This window comes from Mustela lutreola, chromosome 18, assembly GCF_030435805.1.
Source record: "Mustela lutreola isolate mMusLut2 chromosome 18, mMusLut2.pri, whole genome shotgun sequence".
Classification (NCBI taxonomy): Eukaryota; Metazoa; Chordata; class Mammalia; order Carnivora; family Mustelidae; genus Mustela; species Mustela lutreola.
In genome coordinates this window covers 39,849,964-39,875,845 of record NC_081307.1, presented here as the reverse complement: position 1 = coordinate 39,875,845, position 25,882 = coordinate 39,849,964, and the positions used below count along the sequence as shown (strand labels likewise).

Sequence of the window (25,882 nt, the reverse complement as noted above, 5' to 3'; positions counted from 1 at the left end):
TTCCGAGACAGGAAAGATGTGGAGGAAATGAGAGGAGGCACAGACAAGGGACCAAAAAAGGGCAGGGAGAAACTGAGCAAAAGGAGGCCGGGCTCCTGGCCGGACGATGGCCTTGCAGGGCTCCCACAGGAGGCAGTGTGAAGCGACGGGAGCTCCACGGTGTTGATGACGATGAAGACGGCCACGGAGAACACGGACGTATGTGGCTGGACACGGAAAAACAACTTCAAATAACTGTGACGCTCTACAGCCTGACAAGTCACTATGTACCGGTGTCACTGCTCACCCGTGCAGTGGGGAAGCGTTCCACTCCAGTGACTGTCGTCTTGACAAACCCGGGTGCTGTTGCCCACAAGGTCCCGGCTCCCTTTGCACGCGTAGTGAACTACGGCACCGTATGTGAACAGCTCTCCGGTCAGGATAGCATTGGCAGGAACCCCTGGGTGGCCGCATGATATGACTACAGGAAAAGTTAAAACAAATGAGCACGTCAGGCTTGTAGAACTGCTTTACCTTGTAGGCCTCGCACACAGACACCCATACACACATCACTATTAATGAAAAGCAACTGAACACACTGGCCAATTCCTGCAGTGCCCTGTGGATAACCAACATCATTTTCCAGGTGACTCTCCTCAGATGTTCTCCTTAGACAGTCACGTGCTACTGAGGACCAGACGAGGGTCTGCCAGGGATGTCTGCTTTTGTTTCCTTTTCTTCTATCTTGAGGTGGTTTTGCTTAAGAGAGAATCATACAGCGAGGCTTTCAAAGAGAAAGTCCCCCTACCTATGGTTTTTCCATTTGTCCTTAACTGTAATCCCAAAAAGCAGTAAGATATACAAAGTCAGAAACTCCATCAAGTCAGGAAAGCCATTTCCATGATCTCGTCAGCTAATACGACAATCACGCACTGGCTGGGCTCAAAACTCTTCTCATATCCACTTACTCTTCCGTTTGTTCGTGGATCCATGATGACCCTTCTAACAATTTTTCTTTGAGCATATGGCAGTTTAAAATGTTTAAGTAATAATAATAAATAATAAATCAGTGATTAAGTTTTTCCTCGAGTTATCTCCATATTCCCATATATTTCTTCAAAATGATGCCAAATCAGGCCTATAATCTAATCGTAAGTTCTCTTTCAAAGAGGAAACTCTGGAATCAAGATAAGTGTAGGACAGTGCAGTCCTACACGGACATGCACTCATTGGTGAACAAGATTTTACCTCGACAGCATCCCAAAAGGAAGCTAACTAGAGCCAAGTCAATAAGCGATTGGTAAATGGCCAGTTCCAGCTCAAATTAACAGAGGGGAAAAAAACCTGTGAAACCGTAACCCCAAAACCAGAGGCGAGGCTTGGCTGCTCTAGAATGTGCACGAGCAAAGGGCTCCTCTGCGAACCAGTATTCCCAGACGCATGGTGATTCCAAGTGTTAATGAGCCTGAGGGGCGGAGACCAGTCACCCAGGAGAAGGAGAGTCACTTACAACCTAGTTCCTGGAAACGTGGGGCACTCTGGGATCATTACAAAAACTAATGGGAGTCTCACATCAGCCCGGACCGATGCAAAAGACATATTTGGGGAGACAAAGAAAGAAAAACTAATTTCTCTGAAAAATTCCCACGTGTGAAGGCCTAGAAAACCAGAAAGCAGATAAAATGTGATGAACATTCTAATATTCACAGATGAGTTTTTTGTCATACGAGGCTGTGCGTTTGCTTTTGAAAGCAGTCGCTCTTTCTCCGTAGAAATTAATCATGTTGTTATAATTATAATTTGAGACAAGTGTCTATGTAGATTGGGAGGGGTTATGAGGGACACTGAATCACAGGGAAAAAAAGAGTCTCTGGGACTAATTTATTCTGAAAATGTACCAATAATGCTGAAATTCCAAGAGGTAAGATAACCACTTTTTTTTTTCCCAGTAAATTCAACTTAATAGGCAGTGGTCATTCCACATTCTTGATGCACACGAAATGGATACAAAGAAGATAACATTTCGCTTTTAGTTTTGTTTTGTTTCTTTAGTTTTGTTTTTTTAGTTTTGTTTTGTTTCTGAATGATTTTTAAAAGGCCAGGGAGAGTCACCCCTTTCCCTAAGCTGTCAGATGCCGTAACAGGTGATGCCTTCAAGCTAAAGGACAGAGTGCTTTTTCAAGTTGAAAGAAGGTAAGACTAGAGCTAGCAGTTGGGGAAAAGTGTATTCTTGTTAGTCTGTGTGGTCTAAAAGACCGACGTGTTTAGAGTGGGGCCAGAGTGATGATGTAGAACTTGTCGGCCCCGAATAGGACCTCCATGCTCAGGGTAATCTGCCTTCCTCTTACGTAATCATATGGATCAGGAGGAAGATACTGGCAAGGTACTATCTTTTCTATCGTATTAACCCCTTGGTATCAGAACCGCTCATGAGACCTGTATTAGGTCCTTCGGGTTAACTCGACCCTTCTGGCCACAGACTGTAGGTCAACAGACAGACACTCCCTAAAAGAGCCCTTTGCCAATATTTCTAAATCTGGGTCCAGACAGAGTGAAGCTGAGAGGGGCAAGGTGTTGAGGTCACTGGGTGCTATGTTTGAGCCGTGTAGGGTGAACGTTTCTGCCAGGTCCGAGTAGAGGACCAGCTGTCGCAAGCAGAGACAAACTCAGGAGGGGTCTGAGCGCTGCCCCATACACCCGGGTCCGTTTCTCTCCGAAGCCAGGTCGGAGACATGCCAGTGTCCCTCTCCTTTGTGACTCTGAAGCTAGTCTGAGTTGTAATTTGTGATTTCTGGCTAGTCGATAAAGACACCATAGAACTTATATAACTCGTAAAGACTTAAAATGTTGTTGTCGTTGCTCTCTTGGTAGTCTTATGGGCTCAGAGGCACAAGAATCCGAAACTACCCGCACTTACCCAGACACTTGGGTAGAGAACGATCCCACAGGCCGTTAGCCATGCAGGTTAAGGCAGAAGACCCCAGCAGGTAAAACCCCTTCTTGCAATGGTACATGACACTCATCCCGTATTCAAAGCTCTCGGGGAAATTCTGCTGCCCGAGACGAATGGCGTTTTCCACAAAGCCTGGATCCGAGCAGTTCACCACTAGAGGGAAGAGAAGGAGAAGTCATTTAGCTGCGCCAGACACGAAACAGAACTGCGGAGAGGGCCGCTCCTCGCTCCCTGGGGAGACGGTCGTAAGACGACAGCATCAGAGCGATGGCTGTCATCGGCCAGGCCTCCCTGCTTCCTGCTCTGGGCCACCAAGCTTCAAAAGCTGCCCAGCGGTCTCTCTGCTACCCTGGCAATTTTAAGGACGCGAGGCTCATTTCCTCTACTTATTTCTTAAGCAGAGACGTCAATGTAAAGTCTAACATTCGTTTCCCTGGTTCAGGTTTTATGCTATAAAAATGTTGAACTAGAACCTGTTTAAGTTCATCTCCTTGCCATATTTTTCCTGGGGGGAGGGTATTTAAGGCCTTGGGTAGCAGGGTCTTAATCACCCCATGGATTAATTAATGCTTCAGTATGTGTGCCTAGAGTCATTTCTGCTGCTTGAGGCATGCAAATAAAATGACAATTCTCCCACCCACCCTCAATAGAAATGGAAATCAAGCCAGTCTCAGATGGAAGCCCCTTCCTCCTTTAGAGAGGGCCCGCAGAGGAAGGGTCTGCTGTGGCACTGGGCCAGGGACATGCTCTGGTGAATCTGGACGGCGCTCTATAGCCTGAATGTGTCTTGGCTTCTGTGAGGGAATTAGCAATGAGCTTTTGCAGGTGCAGAGGAACAGAAAGAACCCCTGATTATCTCGTGCTTCGACCCCCACACCCGTGAATGACACAGCTGCTGGGAAAGCTGCACTCTCTCCAGATATTTCTGGCTCAGAAAGGGGCCGTTCAGCTAATTCTCAGGCAGTCCCAGCAAGTCACAGGGTCCCAGCGGCTCCGGGGCAAATCTTTTACCCTATCTGTGCGTCTGATTTCGTCTTTGTAGTGAGGAGGAAGGTGTGGGGCCGAAGAGAGGATTACAAAGACCCCTTTTAGCACTGGGAAGTATATTCTGTGCTCTTCAGAACAACTCTGAGCTTGTAGAAGAAAGACTCAAGTTCTTTTGAGCCAAAACAAAACAAAAAAATGTTTCTGGAGCACAGACAGAGAGTTGTAAGGCTCCCTTATGCGTCACATCCACAATAAAATGATCACCAAACCCACTGAAATAGCAGGAATTCCCCACCTGAAGAACATCTCGTGCCCGGGAATGATTAATGATTTCTTATATTCTGAAAAACAACTTCCTGGGTGGGTTCTGGCACTTGGCCTTGTGCGTCTTGCCCAGGAGATGGAAACGGCTTCCTAGTGTTACACCTTCTGAGGCTTATGCTCCCCTCGGGACACTGTCCAGAACCCAGTATGAGAGCCTTCGGCTGTGAGGGCAGAGGTGACCTGCAGGGATAGTACTGAGCTGGTTCTCAGACGCCTCTGCCCGGACGCCCGGCAGAGTCCCGGCCCTGCTCAGGAATCTGCACGGCCCTGCTGAGCTCCTGCATTTCTTTCTTTGTACTGGAACGGTTTGCCCCAGGAATCCTGTGGTGGGCGAGGAGGAGGAGATGCACAAAGCAAGGGCCATAATGGGTTCGGAGCTTGAAAGAAGGATCCAGCTGGCGATGCACGGAGCAGAGGAGTCCGCGCACAGAGGCCCAGCCGCATCCTTCTCTCTGTAGGCCGCAGGAGGCAAGGTGGTCGGAGTTCCTCTGTGGCCAGAGGAAGAGGGTTATGATAGCTGGTTTCCTGCCTGGCTGCTCGGAAACCCTGGGCTGGGGTCTCCCTGGTGGCCCCTCTTGCCCCTGGCGGAGGAGAGGTGCATCCCGGACAGGAACACCCTCACTGCCGGCGGCCCCTCCAGGACCGTAGGTCACACAGAACCTCCTGGAAGGAGCGCTGGAGCGCTGAGTCCCAGGTGTCTCCCTGTCCTTCACCTAGTCCAGCCCCTTAAATGAGTGAGCAGTGACGGTGCTGGACAGTGATCAACAGCCCATGAGCATCAATGGGGGAAACCGAATCCTTCCTCTGGTCGAAAGACTGTGTCTACACAGTCCCTATATCTGCCTGCTTTGTTTGTTTGTTTGTTTGTTTTTGAACCCTGTCCTATCAGATCAGTCCTGTGCAGTGGCGGTCAGACACGTCCACCTGGATTCCTTCCCTTTCACTGTGGAGGCTCTGCTAGGAGATCGGCTGTAGCTCTCTGCTGGGGACTAGAGTAACCTGATTTATTTGTCCACAACCACAGGCCCTCTGAGCATCGGTATTGTGTGGTATTGTGTGGTGCATGGGTGTGTCGCGTCGTGCGTGGGTGTGTCGCGTTGTGCGTGGGTGTGTTGTGTCGTGCGTGGGTGTGCCTGCCACTTTTTTTGGGGGGGGGGGAGCGTGCCTCCTGCTGGAAGTCTTAGCTTCCAATTTTAATTTATGGGCGATGTACGGAGCCTCTTCTCTACATACACTCCTTACTCTTGGAGAAGTTCCCTTTAAAAACACTCAAGCTAGGGGCGCCTGGGTGGCTCCGTTGGTTAAGCGTCTGCCTTTGGCTCAGGTCATGATCTCAGGGTCCTGGGACCCGCCCCGCATCAGGCTGCCTGCTTGTGGCAGCTGGTTTCTCCCTCTCCTGCGCTCTCTCTCTCTTTCAGATAAGCCAACAAAATCTTTAAAAAAAATACTCATGCCGACAAATAGAGATAAAAACATTTTACACCTTCTAACTTACACTTTTAAAAATATATTCCTTGTTTAAGTTTCCTAAGTTTCTAATTGTCCGTTTTATCTCCTGTTGGCCTAAATCTGCTCGTGCGTGTTTCGGCGCTGTCCTGTCGAATTATTCTTACACAGCTGCAGTCGGACACAGCTTATCCACAAATGCTCTAGTCTGATGATCGAGTGTGTGGATAATCTGACTCATGAAACAGGAGAACGCCAGTTTTTGAAATGCGATTTGCTAATTATTGGATCTGATTTACTCTGTGCTTAGTCTCTAGGAGGGATTCTCTTTCCCTTGGCATGGTGCACCCCGTGGGGCGCCGCCAAACACTCTGACTCCAGGCCCGGTTCTAACCCGTCTGGATCGGTCACCTGCCGCGCAGCATCTCGTTAGACACCAGCGACGTTCACGGGCTCTAGCTTGCCCCGCTCTGCTCCCGCCTCAGGCCTTGGGATCAACACCTGACCCAGGTCCCCGGTTCTGTGTGTGCCTCAAAGCAAAAACCGTGTTTTCATGGCAAAGCTCTCTGACGACGAGGGGAAATGACAGAGCTCAGTCCCAGAACTCTCCCCAGCGTTTGAAAAATAGAAATGAGGCCACTCATTCCTGACGGGGTGTGGAAATGAAAAGTAAAAAGCAGCAACCACGTGTGCAGGCGAGCTGGCCTCAGCCACGAAGAGCATGGACCCGGGTCGTCTGGACAGTGAAACTCCTGCGCTACTTCCCTAGGGTTGCTGTGGATTTGGTCCCAGCCTGTGGTTTGGCTGGGACAATCTGAAAATCTCAATTGCTTCTGAGCTGACTAAAGCTGTTCTGAGCTCCATCTCCTGGTTCTCAGAAACAATTTTCATAATAAATTCTTACGTTGCACACAACACATTTCCTTGCATGCTTTTTACATCATTTATCTACTCATTTAAATGTATTAATTCATCATTAATAAAAATTGATAAAAGTTTATAAGGTGGGACTGGGCAAGAAGACAAGCCGGAAGAGACTCTTACTACCAGGAAACAAACGGAAGGTTGCTGGGGGGAGGGGGCAGGGACCCTGGGCAGGGCACGTGCTATGGTGAGCGCTGGGAGCTGTGTAAGCCTGACGACTCACAGACCTGTCCGCCTGAAACAAATAATACATTGTATGTTAATAAAAAAATAATAACAATAAATTAAAATAGCACCAAAAAAAAAAGTTTGTAAGGTTTTACTTGGCAGGTGTCTGAGATGATGATAACAGAGTCTGGTGATTTTACTTGTATATCCAGAATCTGGTTGGAAATTGGAAACCCAGAACAGAATCCAAAGTGCCTCTCAGTCTTTGGTGTCAACGCTCATTCCTACAGATCTAGTGCTCTCACTCTCGGCCCGTTCCCGGAAGGACGGCTGGCTTGGATGAGGCTGCACATATCTGACTTAAAGCCGTGTGATTCGGGGATAAGTGTATATCCAGGAAACCATCACCACCAAATGGGCCATGAACATCCATCTCCTCCCAAAGTTTAGTTGTTGAAAAACTAGAAATGAGTAGCCCTGACTTCTTAGATGACAGGTTCCTTTTGTGGAAGATATATATATATATATATTTTTTTTTTTTTTAACTTCAACATAATTCCTCTGAATATCTGTCTTTCTATTTCTAACTGGTTTTTACTCCTGCTTTTTCTGTTATCTTTTACAGCTCATAAAAACCTGTTTGTGAGCAGGAAAATAAGAAAATGATGCTTCTTAACCTAAGAATAGCTATTTAATTTCAGTGGTAGTGGGAAAAGGGAGTAAGAGTGAGTTTATTAATTTTTTAAGGCACTCATTATTGATTAGAGTTCTGCATAGTATGTTTTTAAAATGTCTATAATAGGGACGCCTGGGTGGCTCAGTCAACTGTGCGTCCTGCTCTCGGTTTCCGCTCAGGTCACGATCTCACAGTAGTGCGATGGAGCCCAGAGTCTGGCTCTGCCCTCAGCGGGGAGTCGGCTTGAGGGTGTCTCTCCCTCTGCCCCTCCTCCCTCTCTCTCTCTCTTTCTCTCTCTCAAATAAATAAGTCTTTAAAAAAAATAAAATGTTTTCCATAGAAAGAATAGGACAAGGACAAAATGTGCGATATTCCGTGCATTGCACAGAATAGACATTTTTGGATTTGTTTACTAACTGGATGAATCAACATTTTAAAAATGGGATTACTGGTCAGAGAGAAAAAAAAAATGCTAAAAAGCAACAGCCTTTGAGGACTGTTGTCCAAATACATGAGAGTTACATTTTCATTTTAATCAGTACCTGATGAAGTAAGTTTTAGCTGCAATTCAGGCACTCTGGGGTGATAAAAAATAAGCACTAATTATCATGGATTACAATCGGCTGACTTTTCTGAGCGAAGAGAGATTTCTGAGGGATGTGGACACGGAGGAGGACTGAGGACCTACTGTGCGCCGCGCACTTGGTGGAGAATTTCTCAAACACCGGTTGCTCGAGAACTCAGGAACACGCCAGGACTGTGTGGAATAAAGCCACAAACATGGAACTGGTTCTTATGTTTCCCTTAATTCGAAAACTTCACCCTCTTGAATTTTGGAAAATAGGAGATTATATGATACGACATGATAGTATAATACATACAGTTTTTCATAGATATATAAATGCAACCATATGCATTGTGGTTTACTAGTAAGTTTTTTTTTTTTTACTGCTTCCTTTTTTTATTCCTCTCTAACCATAACCAAAACTTCACTAACTCTATATTTTCTTAATTTTCTTTATCTTCATGTGTGTAATCTCACAGGGACATATATTTTATCATATATATTTGAACTTAAATACCCGATCCTATAAAACCACAGGTAGAAAGGAATAAAATGTCTAAGGTTTATATGCAATATGAAGATTATTTCATTAAAAAAGGAAATATTGGGGCGCCTGGGTGGCTCAGTGGGTTAAGCCGCTGCCTTTGGCTCGGGTCGTGATCTCGGGGTCCTGGGATCGAGTCCCATATCGGGCTCTCTGCTCAGCAGGGAGCCTGCTTCCTCCTCTCTCTCTGCCTGCCTCTCCATCTACTTGTCATTTCTCTCTGTCAAATAAATAAATAAAATCTTAAAAAAAAAAAAAAAGGAAATATTAAGTGAACTATCTGACACTCTGTCAAACTTGGTGTTCTCACTGAATTGACAGAACCTTTGAGCTTACTGACACCTGTTTTGGAATTTAGGACTTGAAGGCACAAAGAAGCTTGCATACAGAAACAGGGGTCTCCAGGACAGTGTAAGGACATCCTTTTATTTTTTTTTTTTTTAATGATCTGATTCTTAAAACGGATGTGAGACACCTGTTTTCACGCCTTCTCATGAAATCTGCAACCATATCCTGTGGTATTTCTCCCAGAGAGCTAGAACTACTGACACAAAGCAGCCTTTTTTCACTTCCTAGTCCTCTTGGCAAAGAAAGCGTTAGTGGCTGAGTATTAAGCATCGTAGCTAGCGTCCTGGGTGTGAGGCTTCTGACTGACCCCAGATGCTGCAGGCTCAGGCACAGCTTGTCCCTGTGAAGGCCTGAGTCTGAGTACAATGAGGGGCCCCAGAGTGTCCACAGACACTAGAAATGTCTATGTCTCTGTAATGTGGCCTCACGTCAGATTTACTCGTAGTTCCCCTCCAAAGTTCTGGGTGGGATTTCTCTTTCACATCAGGAACTAACTAAATGTTGTAGGATGACCCCAAATTCCACAATTCACTGACCACAATCAGACACTTGAGAACCAGATATGATCCGGAACTTGGGAGAAGAAATCATGCCCAAGAGCAGGCTTGCATGAGCTGAGACATCCTAAAACTTCCGTGGACTTACTCCAGAGGAACCGCGTAAGAGAAGAATCGGGTTGTATTGCAATATACAGTACAAATCCCTGGAAATTTTGTTTAAAAAGTAGCTATTTTTGTTACCTTCAACTTTTTGAGCTTTATGCTATTTTTTTTTTTTATTCCTAAGGCTTCACCACCTTTATGAGCCCGTCCTTTTTGAAATTAGGCTTTTTCCTGGTTTTATACTAAACATGTAAATTCTGTACCTTAGATCCTATCTCTTAGCTTGTAAAGGAAGAAAACAAAACAATAGAGAACAAGAAGCAATATGCAAGGCATCTTGGAGGTGTTCTAGTGACTCCCAGTGCACTCACCACCCAGAGGACACCATCTACCAGCGACCCCCCTGCCCCCGCCTGCATCAAAGGCCATAGATGTAGCAGATTTCCAAATGGACCACACATTTAACAGTTCTATGCTGTAAAGGCAGTGCCAAGAGAATGAGAAAACAAGCCACAGCGTAGGAGAAAGTATTAGCAAAGGAGGTAATGAATGAAGACGATTAATTGGAAATATACAAAGAACTCTTAAAACTCAGTGATAAGACATTAAGCAACCCACGCACAAACTGGACCACAGACCTTAACAGACACCTGCCTAAGGAAGGTACCCGGCAGGCAGGGAAGCACAGGGCACAGGCCCTACAAGGTACGTGGTCAGGGAAACGCAAATTAGAATTACAAGGAGAGCCACAACACACCTATGAGAAGGGCCAAAGTCCAGTAGACTGAGAACACCCAGAGCTGACAAGGACAGGAGCCACGGGGACCCTCCCCCATCGCTGGCAGGAATGCACCACGGTGCGGCTACACTGGAAGACCCTTGGTGATTTCTCACAAAATTAAACATGCTCTTACCCCACAGTCTAGTAGTCATGCTTCTGGGTATTTACCCAAAGGAGTTGAAAAGTCATGTCCACACAAAAACCACTCTGTTTCCTCTATTTACCGAAACTTGAAGCAACCAAGATGTCTTTCAGTAGGTGATGGGCAAACAAACCACTGTCCGTCCAGACAGCGGAGGATCATTCAGCACGAGAAAGAAATGAGCTACCCAGCACGGAGAGGTGTCTCGGACCCTTCAGTGCATATCGCTAAGTGAAAGAAGCCCGTCTAATCTAATCCATTCCAGCCTAATTTCAACCCTATGACCTTCTCCATTGGGCCAAACTATGGAGACGGTAGAAAGATCGGTCGTTGCCAACAGTTAATCGGGGAGAGAGGGATGAACAGGTGGGGCGGTGCGGGTTTTTAGGGGGGTCAGTCTACGGTGTATGCTACTCTCAGAGGGGATACAGGTTATTATGTACTGGTCCAAATCTATACAGTGAATGACACCAACAGTGACCCTGCTGTAGACTGTGGGCTCTGGACGAAGACGACGTGTCCCTAGGGGTTCATGAACTGTAGCACACTCCGTCTGGTGTAGACACCGAAAGTGGGGGAGGCTGTGCACCTGCGTGGGGAGGGGGCACATGGGAAATCCACTTCTTCTGCTTAATTTTTCTATTAGTTATCACATTTATTTTCTGCACTCTGAAAAATAAAGTCTGCTAAAAAATTAAGTACCTCCCTATTTGTTAAAAAAAAGGAGAAAGGTAAGAAAAGGCAAAACGAAGACTGAAGAGGTGACTGTGCATTCCAGGGCAGCATCTAAAACCCTGAAAACAATTAACAAATGATAGCATTTAATTCCTGGTCCTCTTCATCAGTACAGGTTAGAGGAAAACAGAATATAGATCCCAAAAAAGGTCTGATCGTGAAAAGCCCCCAACTGGAGTTCATTCTGTCTTTCGTCCAGCAAGAAGATGTCATGTGTCCAATGGACAATGTCTCAGCATCGGTGGATGGCATGCCCCCCCCCGCCCCCCGCTGCCAACTAGCTCACTGCCCTGGTCCTCTTCACTGTGTCTCGTTAAAGCTGTGAAATCCCGTCACCTGTCTCGGTACTGACAGTGTGCAGAACAGCATTTCGACTACAGCACAAGCTTCACAGACGTTATAATCAGCTGCATAGGAGGGCTCTGGGGAGCAGACGGAGAGTCCGACGGACCTACACCCTCGGCACACACTCCGTCTGTACCCCCACATGAGGATAAGTCGGGCCCACACTTATGGGCATTCATCTTTAATCCTTGTTTCCGTTGTGCTGTATTTTTCCTGCTCTAGAGGTGGAGAAAACAGTCTGATTCAAACTGGTTCATCTTTTTCTAAATCCCTACAGCCATGCAGACACACGGCCGGCATCACAGCTCTGGCTTCCTGCTGCTGCTCGCGTCCTGGCCAGTTCTTGCCCCATAGGTGTGAGTCCGGCTTCCCTGGGAGAGGTGAGAGGTGAGGCGTTCTTCCCCTCAAGATGTTCAGAGCTGAGGGGTGAGATGCCACAGAGAAGCCAGCCTTAGGGGACAAAGGTGCCCCCTAACCCCACTCAGCCTTCACCCTGGCCCCTGGCTCAGGCGGTTGATGGTAAGAGTGATGAAGGTAAACTTGCTAGTTTTCCAGCCGACCATACCAACCACACTGTCAGCAGAGCAGCGAGGGGCTCTCCTGTAAGAGCCTCAGGGAGAAAGTGCACCCCATGCCCGACTGTGTCACAGACCAAAGCCTGATTTCTGGGGACAGTGGGGACCAGGGGACCAGGGAGCTCTCTCTTTCCTCTACACTGAAATAGGGTGAATCGAACGCTAGGGTTTGAGGGAGGTGCAATTAGGAGACTTCGCTTCGTTTAGACTTCAAGCCCGGCACGTCACCCAAAACTTGTACCAGGACCCCACAGCTTGTTGCCAAGCTCACATAATGATTTTTATAAAAATGGCTTAGATCCTTTGTGCTGCCGTCTTATCTGGATGTGGCCTCCTTGGGAGACTGGCGGGCAGGAGGGTGCTGTCAGCGAGAGGAAAGCGCGCTAAGTGTCTGGCTTTCATAGCACAGCTGCCATAAACACCCCCTCACCCTTACATTTGAGTCCGACTGACTCCCCGTCAGTGCATGAGACATTTTAATGGAAAGCACCGAAGCAGAAACTTACATGTGATGAGCTCAAGCATCTAGAAATACAGAAGCTCCAAAATAGCATTTTCTGGAAAATTCAGGTTTTAGCCTACATCTGTGTGGCAATTAAAATAAGAAAAGAATGGAAAAAAAAAAAAAAAAAGATTTGGAAACAATGAGAACTTCCTAGTGGATCTGTACGTCTAGAAGCTCCAAATGCAGAGGTGCCATCTGGATGAGTGGGCGGTCAAAGAGACAGGCCGTCTTGCTTGAGCCCCTGGCCAGAGCCGGCAAGACCATGGAGGGATTTTTGCTTTATTGTCACAAATGTCCCCGACCCCAGCAGTGAAAGTGTCTGTGGCATCTTGTGCCTTGACATGAAGCCTCATGCCCGCGGGTACCTTCGTCGGTCGTGACCCTCAGCCTCGGGGAGCCTCTCCTACCTCGACAGGTGGGCAGAGCGCTGCTCCACTGGCCGTTGCTCCGACACTGGGCTCGGGCGGCGCCCTGCAGCAGGTAGCCGGTGCTACAGGTGAAGTTCACCACGTCGTTCAGGTTGAACTCGCTGCCGTTGGTGAACCCGTGCGTGGGGTTCCCGGGGTGGCCACAGGTGATGGCTGCAGAAGAACACAGGTCCTCGTCAGGGTCAGAAAATACCCAGGCCGTCGGCCTCCCCTGGACTTCCTCCTCCACAGACATACAAGCACGTTACAGATCCCACCTATGTCTGGAAGGGGAAACCACGAGGAAGCACTGTACGCGGACCCACCGGTTTTTAACGTAAATGTGGAAAACTACCAACACTGGCAAATGAGTGCACTTTCTCAGCGTGATAATTATTCTCACATCAGGACAGAGTAGTACTGAATGACTCAGTGAAAGCAGTGACAAACAAGAGGCGCTAAAATTCTTAAATTAATGACAAATTTTGAATACCTCTCTTTAGAACTCACCAGCCAATTTTGTGGAGCCCTTGTTTTGAAACATTATAGGGGCTTGGCTGATGATTTAAGTTGCATATGCATAAGTTATGCCAATGTCAACTGAAACACCATGAAATTAGCAAAATAAGTGTGTGTGTTCAAAGAGCATTTCCTCTGACAATCCTAATCCTAGGGTCTTTTGACATGTAGTGAACTGTCATTAATGTCACAACCTAAATAACAGCCATACAAATCCCAAACATATCCTTCTGTGGCCCTTTCAAAAGAAACACATCACATAAAACTGGTGATTTCCTCCTCACTTATCTTGTCAATGGCTCTTTCTCCTAAGCCAAGCTCTCACCCTTGAACTCCGCACAGTCCCCACTGCACCATCCCAGAGAATTTCTGTCATTATACTAGAACTATATCAACATTTCCTTTGTTTAATTCACAGGAAAATAAAGACTATACTAGAGGAAAAAAACCAATGGGCTTAAAATAAATTTTGCACTAGAGCGTACACCGTCTTCTAAAAATACAGGTCCATATTTACGTTGGATGGTATAAAATTTGAAGACAGTCATTAAGTAGTTGCACCTCTTCCTGTTAAAGGAGGGACTGCCTACAAACTCTGTGTTCTTGATGAAACAATGACAAAAACAGAAAAGAACACAGAAGAGGAAGGGCGTGAGGCTATTCTGGGGACTCAGCAAAGCCAGCCTGCAGACAGACTCAGCGTCTCTGCCTCCCATAATTAGCTTCTGTTTCCACCTTGTTGATCCTGGGATAAAATCAGCAAAATGAGTGCATGACATCACTCGTCCTGGGCCCTGTTTGTGAAGAGTTAGGGAGCACATCCACTGTGCACAGCCGTCTGGAGACACAGAAGGAAACCGAACTGGGAAGTGGATGGGACAGAAGGGGGAAGTTGTGGCCACAGCAGGTCTCTCAGCACAGGTGAGAGGGACGCCTCTCCACTCTCCTTCCCTCCGGAGGCTGCACACGTGTGCGCTAAGACTTCACACCAAGAGAAAACACCACTGAAGGAAGCACCTGCTGAACTGGTTCCCAGCGTACTTACGGACACAGACCGGGGTCTGTCCCGACCACTTGTGGTCCTGCAGGCATATCCGAACCGACGTCCCCACCAGCCTGAAGCCGGGAGTGCACTGGTAAACCACAGTGTCCCTGTAACTGAAGCCGTCCCCGCTGATGTGACCGTTCACAATCGGATCCGGGGAGCCGCAGTGGCCAGCTGCAAACACCAGTAAAACCAATAAACACATTCTGGAGATTTTGTCTCTTATAAAAGTACTGCAGTCACCATTTGTTTACCTGTACTGATAAGTGAATAACACCACTGAGTGCCTAACTTAGTGGAATTTCTTCCATTTCCATTTATTTTTGTTTGATATGATTTTTTTTCTTTGTAACTTGTATCCATTTTTTTCTGAACAATCATGTGTAGTGACTAATATTTCAAATAATGAAATTGCTAACAAATATGAGTTGCTAATGAAATTATTTCCTCAATTATGGTTTCCCAATGCATTTATTTTACTTCTTTTTCTTATTGAGATTTTATGTCATTTGTCCTGTTATAGTATTTCCAAATAAAAGCTATAAAAGGGGAAGAGACGTTTGGGGTGAACAGGGATCCATCTCATAGCCTATTAAATGTGGAAGGTCAGGAGAAGGATGCTAAGGACTTCAGTGTCTGACGGTGGATGTTAAACTACTTGTGAAGTTTCAAAGGCAAGACGAACACCAGAAACTATGCTTGGTTTCAAACAACATAGACCAGTGGAACAGAGTAGAGAGCCCAGATATGGACCCTCAACTCTACGGTCAAATATCTTCGACAAAACAGGAGAAAATATACAGTGGAAAAAAGACAGTCTCTTCAATAAATGGTGCTGGGAAAACTGGACAGCTATATGTAGAAGAATGAAACTCAACCATTCTCTTACACCATACACAAAGATAAACTCAAAATGGATAAAAGGCCTCAACGTGAGACAAGAATCCATCAGAATCCTAGAGGAGAACATAGGCAGTAATCTCTTTCATATCAGCCACAGCAACTTCTTTCAAGATATGTCTCCAAAGGCACAGGAAACAAAAGCAAAAATAAACTTTTGGGACTTCATCAAAATCAAAAGCTTCTGCACAGCAAAGGAAACAGTCAAGAAAACAAAGAAGCAATCCAGGGAATGGGAGAAGATATTTGCAAATGACAGCACAGACAAAAGGTTGATATCCAGGATCTATAATGAACTCCTCAAACTCAACACACACAAAACAGACAATTATGTCAAAAAATGGGCAGAAGATATGAACAGACACTTCTCCAATGAAGACATACAAATGGCTATCAGACACATGAAAAAATGTTCATCATCACTAGCCATCAGGGAGATTCAAATTAAAACATTGAGATACCACCTTACACCAGTTAGGGTGGCCAAAATTAGCAAGACAGGAAATAACATGTGTTGGAGGGGATGTGGAGAAAGGGGAACCCTCTTCCACTGTTGGTGGGAAAGCAAGTTGGTGCAGCAACTTTGGAAAACAGTGTGGAGATTCTTCAAGAAATTAAAAATAGAGCTTCCCTATGTGCAATATGTGCAATATGCCATTGCACTACTGGGTATTTACCCCAAAGATCCAGATGGAGTGAAAAGAAGGGTCATCCATACCCCAATGTTTATAGCAGCAATGGCCATGGTCACCAAACTGTGGAAAGAACCAAGATGCCCTTCAACAGACGAATGGATAAGGAAGATGTGGCCCATATACACTATGGAGTATGATGCCTCCATCAGAAAGGATGAATACCCAACTTCTGTAGCAACATGGACGGGACTGGAAGAGATTATGCTGAGTGAAATAAGTCAAGCAGAGAGAGTCAATGATCATATGGTTTCAGTTATTTGTGGAGCATAAGAGATAACACGGAGGAAGGACATGGGGAGATGGAGAGGAGAAGGGAGTTGGGGGAAATTGGAAGGGGAGGTGAACCATGAGAGACTATGGACTCTGAAAAACAATCTGAGGGTTTTGAAGGGGCGGGGGGTGGGAGGTTGGGGGAACCAGGTGGTGGGTATTAGAGAGGGCACAGATTGCATGGAGCACTGGGTGTGGTGCAAAAACAAAGAATACTATTATGCTGAAAATAAAAAAAATAAATAAAAACAAAAACAACAACAACAAAAAACAAACCATGTGCTCCTGCTCCAGCGTCAAGGTGGACCGGGCCTGTGAGTGGTTGAAAGAAGAGTCTAGCCACAGGGAAGGGATCCTGAAGACAGAGTAGAATTAGGGGAAGCGGGACTGTAGATGTTACTGAAGCCCAATGTGCCTAGGCTTGAGGATGAACCGTGCACAGAGTGGGAACAGAGATGGTGGGACGATGGATGGGGTGGACGTTCACACTTAAAGGGAGGAGAACAGCACGGAGGGGAAGGAATCTGGACTCTAAGAAGATGATCACTTGGCGAAGCTGGTGTGAGATAAGCTTCTTAACACACAACAGCCATGTGGAGAAGGAAGTAAAGTGACAGTCGGTTCTTTGTGAGAGAAGGTTGGAATGGTGATGGAGATGCTTGGCTTGACTCGACTTTTGCCTAGGTCCTGAACCTTCTCATAGGCCCATCCATGCCCCATCCTGGAACATCCAGTTCTAGCAAACACTCTGCTGAGTCAGGTTACTAAGAAGCCCCCACCCCCCATATCTGATGGGCTTTTTCCTCTGCCACCTCCAACCCCCAGGTGAGGTCTGCTCACTTGCCCCAACTTTAGCAAGGTCCTGCTAGGTCACTTAACAATAACCCTTACCCCTGACATTCCCTGCTGGAGATTTCCCAGCCGAGACCCCAGCTCTCCTTGGCTGTAACCCTCACTCCCTAGGCAACATTCAGAGCTGAGGCGCATTTCTCCCTTCCACTGGAAAATCCACTGTGACTCTGACCCTATGGCAGTGGTCCAGAACACGGTCCGTCTTCCCATTCTCATCTAGTGTCCTCACCCTTTCTTCCCCTTCAAACCATAAGGTGCCGCATGGCACAGAGGAAACATGGACGGGCAGGGCTAGGTGTTTCTCCTTTCCAAGTTCTTTCTTTCCCTTCTGTTCTGTCCTCCTTCCTCTTCACCTGTCTCCCTTCCCTCCCCTTTCCCTCCTAATCTCTCCCTTCCTCTCCTATGGAGAGAGTATCTTACTAATCAACAAAATATGAAGCGTCGGGAGTACCCAACATTACCCATGTTACACATGGGCTTAGGATAGACAAGAGGAGAAAGTCATTCACCATCAGTTCCTAAAGATCCATTCAAACCTCAAAGTTTACATGGGCAGGGCATGATACAGTTTGGAGTACATGGAGAGTAGTTTGCTGTAGACTTCCCTTGGCCATTTACTTCCCAAATAGAGCACACAGCTATCAAAGGTTTACACAAAACAGACAACCTACTCCACCACCCCAAGACAGAGAAAGTTGGAAGTTGTTGCCATGCAACTATTAGAGTTAACTTCACCATTCTGGAACAATTTAAAATAATAATCTATATTTCTGCTTAAGACACTGTTCAGCAGCACTGCGTTCTCCTGGGCTTTGAGCTAAGTTTATTATCAGCAAGGGGACTTTGCAGAGCAGAGAGGGAGAAAACCAGATCGATGGCTAGGCCTTCCTGCTTGACCAACGTTTGGAAGAGGTCAGGTCAAAGAAGTCATGCTAGCTTTGGCTGGTTCTTTGTAGCCTTGACAGGCTCTTTCCACTTGGCCAGATCAATTGAGTCGATTCTGGCAAGGGTCCAGATCACCTCTTCCAAACAGAGACTTGATGCATGCAGAGAACTCAGAGGAGGAAGAATATGCTCTGGGGGTTGGAGAATGAGACTCTGGCGTGGTGAGGGTTACCACAGAACACTGGCCTTGGCTCCAAAGCCCTCCCCCATCCAGAGGAGGTCACACGCACAGCATGCACACTGTTGGGTAGACTGATGGAGCTGATTTCCAACCCCAGTGACAGTGATGAGAAAGGCAGCCAGAGGGGCGGCACATAGGCTTGCACAGACTGGGAGGAACGCAGTCATGGTGGGGTGACCAGTGAAAGATCTGCTTTCTAGAAATGTGCACCAAAAAACACAGTTCAATCTTCAAGACAGAGTAGGTCACCTGACTCTCCGCTATTGTTCTAGATCATGTATGTACTCTGGGGTTACCTCTGAAGCCTGCCACCACTCCAGCAGAAGCGGGCATGGACCCCATGGCTACTGGATGATGAGAAGGGTACATTGCGATGGAAAGTCCACATCATTCATAATACCTGCCCACCTTGATTTGGACAATACCCCTGGCTACACTCACCTTCAAACCTTCAAAAATATTCCCTTCTCTATTGTGTATTTTAGTAAGACCGCATAGTTAGGGCTGCACTGTCTTTTGAAAGCCTGGCACAGAGCTACTCTTAGAAGTCAGGGAGGTGCCCGTCTTCTTTCGAAATCAAAGGGTTGACAGCCATGTGGGGAAACAGCAATTCTGAACAGCAACTCTTCCGGAACACCTGGCCATGTCAGTTCTCTGAGGAACTGGGCTTCAATACCCAAAGAAAAGAGAGGATGCCTCCCGAAACTCTCCGTTTCAGCTCAGGGCCTGAGGGGAGCATCAACCACATCTCCTGCTAATTCTGCCTTCTGATTTGAATGAACGTAGACCATGTGACAGCCTGATCTGAAGCTAAGACGGACCAATCTGATTTTCCTTTCTATGATATTCCAGCCCTCTACTGAATTCCATTTCAAAACATTCAAAGTCAAGAACCAATTCTAGGCTATCCACAAATATACAATGTTCACACAATTTCACTTAGAAGATTTAACAAGAAATGTCAACATTACGTAAAAATGTTGAATGGGGAAAAAAAACTATATGTAGAATTTGAACTCAGGGTACTCAGAAGTCTCTTTTAAGTGTAAGATTCTATGAATTTATGATAATATTGCGCTAAATCCTCTGTGAGTTCTTCTAACCTTGATGCAGCTCCAGCTTTGTTCTATACGCTCTGTGGAAAGTGCGTTTCTGCATCTACCATGGAATGCTTTGTAACTGCCTTCACGCTCTTCAAGGTATGAGTCACTCATCGAATACTCGCGCCAGCAAACGGAAATGAAGCAACCTCACAGTTGATAGTGATGTTCTTTCCATTGTCAAAGTGTATCCAAAAATGTCTGCTAGGCGATTTCCACTTACTTGACAATAATTTCACAACCATTTCCTACCAGCCAGCAAGGTTCCTGGGCTTGAGATTACACAGAGGGTAAGATACAACTGCAGACAGTACGAGTGAAAAAGAGAGTTGGGGCAGACTACGGAAAGGCCCAAGGTCATGAGCACTTTGTGGGCTGTGGGGCAGGGAGGGACATGGTGCCATTAGTGCGCAGGGGAAGGAAAGCCTGACACAGTCAACGTTTAAGGCTCAACGATGTCCACTCATTAGCCAGGTAAGGATGATGGACAGGCAGTCTAGTTGCTGAAATGAGAAATTCTATTTACGTTTCCGTCTCTGTTCAAGTATGAAGAATATGGAGTTATATGGGCAAATGGTCCATTTACTACAAGGGTATCATCTTTCGCCTTCTCAGCTTCGGAGCCGCGCGCACCGTACTTCACTCCATGCGCCTGCCACGACTGGGATGGGTTTAGTTATCGCAGGTCCACGGAGTATAAACAAGAGCAAAGGATAAGAAAATCCATCAACAGCAAAATATAACACGTAATTGAAATGAGGGCAGCCCTACGTATTTCAGAACAAAATATCGACTCATTGAGACACTGTGATCATACAGGAAGCCCCATGCCATGGCCCCAAGGTTCCGTGTTGTTGGTGTTTTTCTTCATTTCTATTTTGTTTCATTTGGCTTCAGTTTAAACACGAATCACGGAACTTATTTTTCTCTTTTTAACAGACAATTCTGTGGCCAGTAGAATCACACCAGGACGTCAGTTCTTGAGAAGTGCTGGTCGGAAGTGCTTTCAGTGACGCATAGACAGGAGTCGCTGGGAGAGAGGAGCCTCAGCTGGCCTTGTTTTATGCCAGTCCTACGAATGAGCCTCGTAATTGGCCACTAAGCTGACCCCGATGCCACCGGCTGACAGCAGGCTGAGGGAGGCACAATGCTAAGAAAACTGCAATTCCATATGGTTTGTCATTCAGAAGAGAGAGAGAAGTGTAGAGCCACGGCCTGAAGAAACGACCAGATTTCCTTCTGCTTCAAACGTGGAGGAGCGGTTCCACTTCTCCCTGCGTCTGGCCATCTGCCTTTTCCCCACATGCACACTGGGTACGACTCTGCAGGGGGGGTTCACCAACTCTGAAAACAGATTCTGAATCATCGGGAGAATCAAGAATTCAGTGCCAGACCGGCTATTGCCCAGCTCTGAGGTCCGGTGTGTCTCTGTACCCCACAAGCTATGACATAAAAGAGGTCATTCAAATTGGTCTATAAAGACAAAAGGAACGATGGACAAGGAGGTCCACGAAACCCCAACACTGCTGAGATTCCATTTGTTCTGTCGAAGAATGAGCCAGGTCGGAGGAATCTGGATGTTTCCCCTTGTTTAACAGCCGGCGCTTCTTACCACGAGCTCAGACCATCACTGCCTCGGAAGTGCATGCTGCTCTCTGCAGAATGAGAGCTACGTTGCTGTTTTCATGTATAAACTGTTACTGTAGATATATATTTTGGTTAGATGCCCTAATATCAAAAAGATAATTGCTTTTCATAATCTTTCTCTGAAGTTGGATTAGGAGGGATAAAAATCTGCCAAACAAATTTAACTAAAACAGACTGGGAGCAAAGTTGACTGAAGCTGCCAGTTGACATCAGAGCTCACAAGGCAGGGACAGGAGTGCCTTGTTGTCAGAGGGGCTGGCTTTGCTTCTTGGTGTCCCCCTGGGTCAATGTTCCCTACAAACTGGGTTGGAGGTAGGACTCCACGGCTGGGGAGTGGCCACACTCCCCAGGAACCCAGGTTGCTGTCTGACATCTCAGGGGCCAGCACACGGGGACCACGCAGGTCGGTAAGGGAGGTTCTACACACTACCCTGAAGCCTGCAGCAGGAAACACCCCCACCAAACAGGTATTTCAAGTCCATCTAAATTCTACATTTTAGCAGTTCTTGTCCAAGATTTATGAGAGGACAGAGGTGGTTTCCTGAGCTTGTTCCTGGCAGAGTGGATCTTCTGAACACGCACTGGTGAATGAAGCGGGTGCCTTCCGTTTGGGCAAGGATTTTATCCTGGCTCTCTGGAATGTGGATGCGGAGCTCCATGTTGGAGCAGGAGCCATCTCCAGACAGAGGCTGTGAGTACTGCTTAGCTTCTCACCATGTGTCATGATCCACTTCTCATCCTGTAACCTCCTGAAAATAACCTCCCAGAAACAGACGGGGCTTCTCTGACTGACAGACCCTGGGCCTCGGGTGTCAGAGGGCAGACTGACCTTAATATCACGACACAGGCAGAAGCTGAACACTTCCAACTTTGGAGTCCTTTCAAGTGATGTATGTTAGATCTTCCACAATTACACACGCTCGTGGGATTGTAGAAATGGATTCTGGGATTTGGAAATTTAACAAAGTTCTGTGTTTTCTTTTATTCCATAGAAACCCAATCTACCAAGCAGAAATGTGGGACACCGGGGGCGCCTGGGTGGCTCAGGTGGTTAAAGGTCCGACTCCCGATTTTGGTTCCAATCGTGATCTCAGGGTTGTGAGACTGAGCCCCAGGTCAAGCTCTGCGCGGGGCACGGAGTCTGTTTGGAGATCTCTCCCTCTCCCTCTCCTTCTGGCCCTCTACCCCGACCCCGCTCTTTCTGCTTTTCTCTCTCTATAAAAACAGAAAAGGAAAAAGAAATGTTGGACACGATATCTTCCATGGTGTAGGTGTGCCATGCACAGACCTGGAGCCCTGCATTCTTTGGCATGGAATCATGCGTTAGCAGGAACTAAGCTGGATCACTCTCCCCCCATGGGGTCACACACACACACACATGCACACACAGCCGGCTGCCCCCCATACTTAGAGCTCACTACCGTAAGATCACCTTTTCTCTGTGTCGGCTTGTATCTGCACTAATGCTAATATTGACCTGGGGATTAAAACAGAATACAGGTATACATTTTTTGAAAATCTACAAAACAAATATTCAACCTTTGCACAAATCACAGCTTTGTGATTACTGGTACTCATTGCTGAAAATAAAATAATCATTATAAATGGCCGGGACCTAATCTAATTCTATACAAATTAGACACGCAATTTGTTTCATTCTGTCCATTCCACGTACTAACACTGGCTTTGGGCTAAGGGCAAGGTTATTTGACAGTGGATTCCAAAGCCTGTTTATAAGCTCTTCTTGAGTATTAGCAGTCACGAAATGTCAGGTGGCTCTGATTCACTTAAATGCAGGGAAAACCAGCTGGCATTAAACATCACTGGATGGATGCATTTAAATCTTCAGATCTGTACATATTAAAGGAACACATCTGAATACTGGCAGATGAAATTCTTATCTTCTGCAAGTGTGACTTCTAGGGACAGTGCTCAGCAACTTTGCCTGAGTAAGAGAACATGTGGCACCTGGGACAGCACACACGTATTTCCGTTGGTGACCCAGTACGGCACTTGCATGGGCCAAAGAGCACTTCGTGCATTAGTACATCAAAGGAGGGTCCGCCACACACCACAAAAAAATGTGCATCAAATCTTTGTTGACACGTCTTAGTCAAGGGCAATTAATTAAGCCATGCTTAATGTAAATAAAATTTCAGGATTTGGGTAGGCTCTGGGGCTTCCAGAAATTCTTCATCCATCCCTTTTTGTGTACCCCCCAAACAATCACTCCGTCACTTCCCACTATGCCTTAAATTTCCTTCCCAAACTTGTCTGCCTAGAATACATCTATGCACTCTGACTCAGACTATGGATTCTGAAAAGCAATCTGAGTGTTTGGGAGGGGCGGGGGGCGGGAAGCTGGGTGAGCCTGGTGGTGGTATTAAGGAAGGCACGGATCGCATGGAGCACTGGGTGTGGTGCATAAACAATGAATTCTGGTACACTGAAAAGAAATGTAAAAGATTAAAAAAAAAACCTCCCTTATTTTAGGTTTCCCTGAAATAGGAGAGTCTATTTCTATTACCATGCATTTATAATATCCATACTTCTGGATTTTTTTTGCTGTTTCGTGGTGTTGTGAATTCAGCAAGCAAAACCATGATTTTTCTCGCCCATTTAGCGCCACTGTTAGATCATGAGCTCTGAGAGCAGGTCTTGCTCCAGCATCCCCTAGAGGCCGAGTCTGTGGGAGCACATAGCCTCATTTCCCTGACTGTGCTGCCATATGAGGGCAGACCCTCATCGCCCTGTGACCACAAGGACTGCTTCCCGTGACATGGTCTGTGCCGGTAGACCAAGCGCCCCGTGGCATCTAGGTCACCTCCTGCACGGCTCTGCGTCCTTGGATGAATCAACTCCCCTCTGCGTGCGGAGACTCCTCCTGTCCCTCGGTGTGGCTCCCTCCATGACGCTGCCTCTACCAGCCCCTCCCGTTCCTGCCCTAAGGTGCTCTCCACGGCCACTCATTCATCTCAGATTTTATCAAAGGTATTTGGTATTTATCTTATTTATTCCTCTGATTATAAATTCCTGAAAAAAGAAGACTTGCATCCTATTAACCTTTACATCCTACGGCATATTTCCTGAGGAATTAAGTGAGTATAGTTAAATATTCAGAAATATAGACAGAAGTGCTTGTGGCTCGCGAGGGTCTCGGGACATTTCTCCCCCAGCCTCTGATGGCGCATACGTAACACGTGACGATTAGCACGGGCTGTTCCCACACTTTCCCTTCCCTGGTGTCCTATGGCCTCGTTTTACATGGGAGATAGTATAGCTAAGATCATGGACGGGGGGCATGAACTTTCTACTCTGACACCATCTTTGTGCTATAATGGAACTAAGCATTCCCATAATCAGCTGTAAAAATATTTTACATGGATCTATCACAAAATACCAGGCATTTGAAGAATACGTTCCCATTTTGTTCTCTAAGAACTGAAAAAAAATGTGGTCTAACATTATTTTGAATCATGTCATCTAGTCATTTTACCCATACGAATGTCACCATGACATTATCCGTACAAAGAACTCATATGCTCACAGGTCACTCTAATATAGCAAGGCAAACGTATTTCAAATACTAGCAAAACAATCTAACACAAAAAACAGATCACGCTCTTCTGTGTGAGAGACATCTCCATCTATCACTGACATCTCACAGGCTACACATTAAAACGGTGGCAAAGTGAGGGAGATGATGCCTTATGATGTGTGAAATAATCTAAATGATGTAAATGTTATCAGAAGATTAATGTCAGTTCCTACCGCAGGAGACCTGTGTTACAGACGTACCACCTCATCTAGTCTGTGTGCTCTCTGCTGGGTTCAGTGCAAACTACCACAGGGAAGATAAACAGAAGAAAATAATTAAGGGAGCCAGGGGATCATCAGGCTTCCCTGACGGATTATGAGGCATGTGATGAGTAGACATGGGGTCAGTACTCTCGCTGCTGAATTCTCCAGCCCAGGGAGATGTGTAGCATCTCGCAGCACAGATGGTGAATTAGAACAAGTCCTTGGCAATTTGTGGAGCCTGGGGAGACCCCAGTAGTAATATAACAATGGTAATTAAGTGTGGGCTAAGCTTTATAAAAAAAAAATGCTCTGGTGCACAGGGGCCTCCCTTCCCATGGCGTCTAGTCGGCATGATGTCTGCACACAGAGTCGTCCAGCCCCCTTCATGGGATCCGGTCTCCAGGGTTCTGGCAGAGAATTCAGACCAGCAGGCTCCAGCACAGCATGGTTCAGGCCGGGATGTTTGGCAAAGATCACCCTTCATCTCCTGAAACCCAGCTCTTGTGCAGGTGGAGTCTCAGGCCTCACGCTGTGGAAGTGCTGCCCATCCATGTGCTTAGCCATTTCTGCTGCACTGATCATCAGGGCAGTCTGGCACGGGCTTCCCTGCTGGAAATCCCTGGAAATAACCACAGGGCTACAACTGGAAATATGGTCCATGGTCCATAGGAAATAGAAGCAACATCTCATTTCTAGTAACCATGAAAATCAATGAGCTACCTCACCCCCAGATTGGAAAAATGCTCTCATCAAAGTATTCTGCATTATAACAACAAGCACCAGCCACAGGGACTCCGGTAAGCTCAGAGGTTGCAGGATCCCGTGTAAAAACCTACCAGGCCGGCAGTGCCCAACTCTTCTTTGCATTCTGGGGCAGAACTAACACATCGACAAATAATTAAAGGGAAGGTATTTCTTATA

At 46.5% G+C, this 25,882-nt stretch overlaps 1 protein-coding gene across 2 annotated transcripts in view; it reads right to left on the bottom strand.

The window, feature by feature from the left end:
* The window catches only part of CSMD1 (CUB and Sushi multiple domains 1), a 1,947,613-nt gene that overhangs the window by 37,290 nt on the left and 1,884,441 nt on the right, over nucleotides 1-25,882 (bottom strand). For both annotated transcript variants that reach the window (XM_059156007.1, XM_059156008.1), the window contains exons 53-56: nucleotides 14,571-14,744; nucleotides 13,007-13,180; nucleotides 2,897-3,085; nucleotides 287-460 (exon numbers count right to left, since the gene is read on the bottom strand). In XM_059156007.1, coding sequence (XP_059011990.1) covers nucleotides 287-460; nucleotides 2,897-3,085; nucleotides 13,007-13,180; nucleotides 14,571-14,744 — 711 coding nt within the window. The remainder of the gene's footprint in view (nucleotides 1-286; nucleotides 461-2,896; nucleotides 3,086-13,006; nucleotides 13,181-14,570; nucleotides 14,745-25,882) is intronic.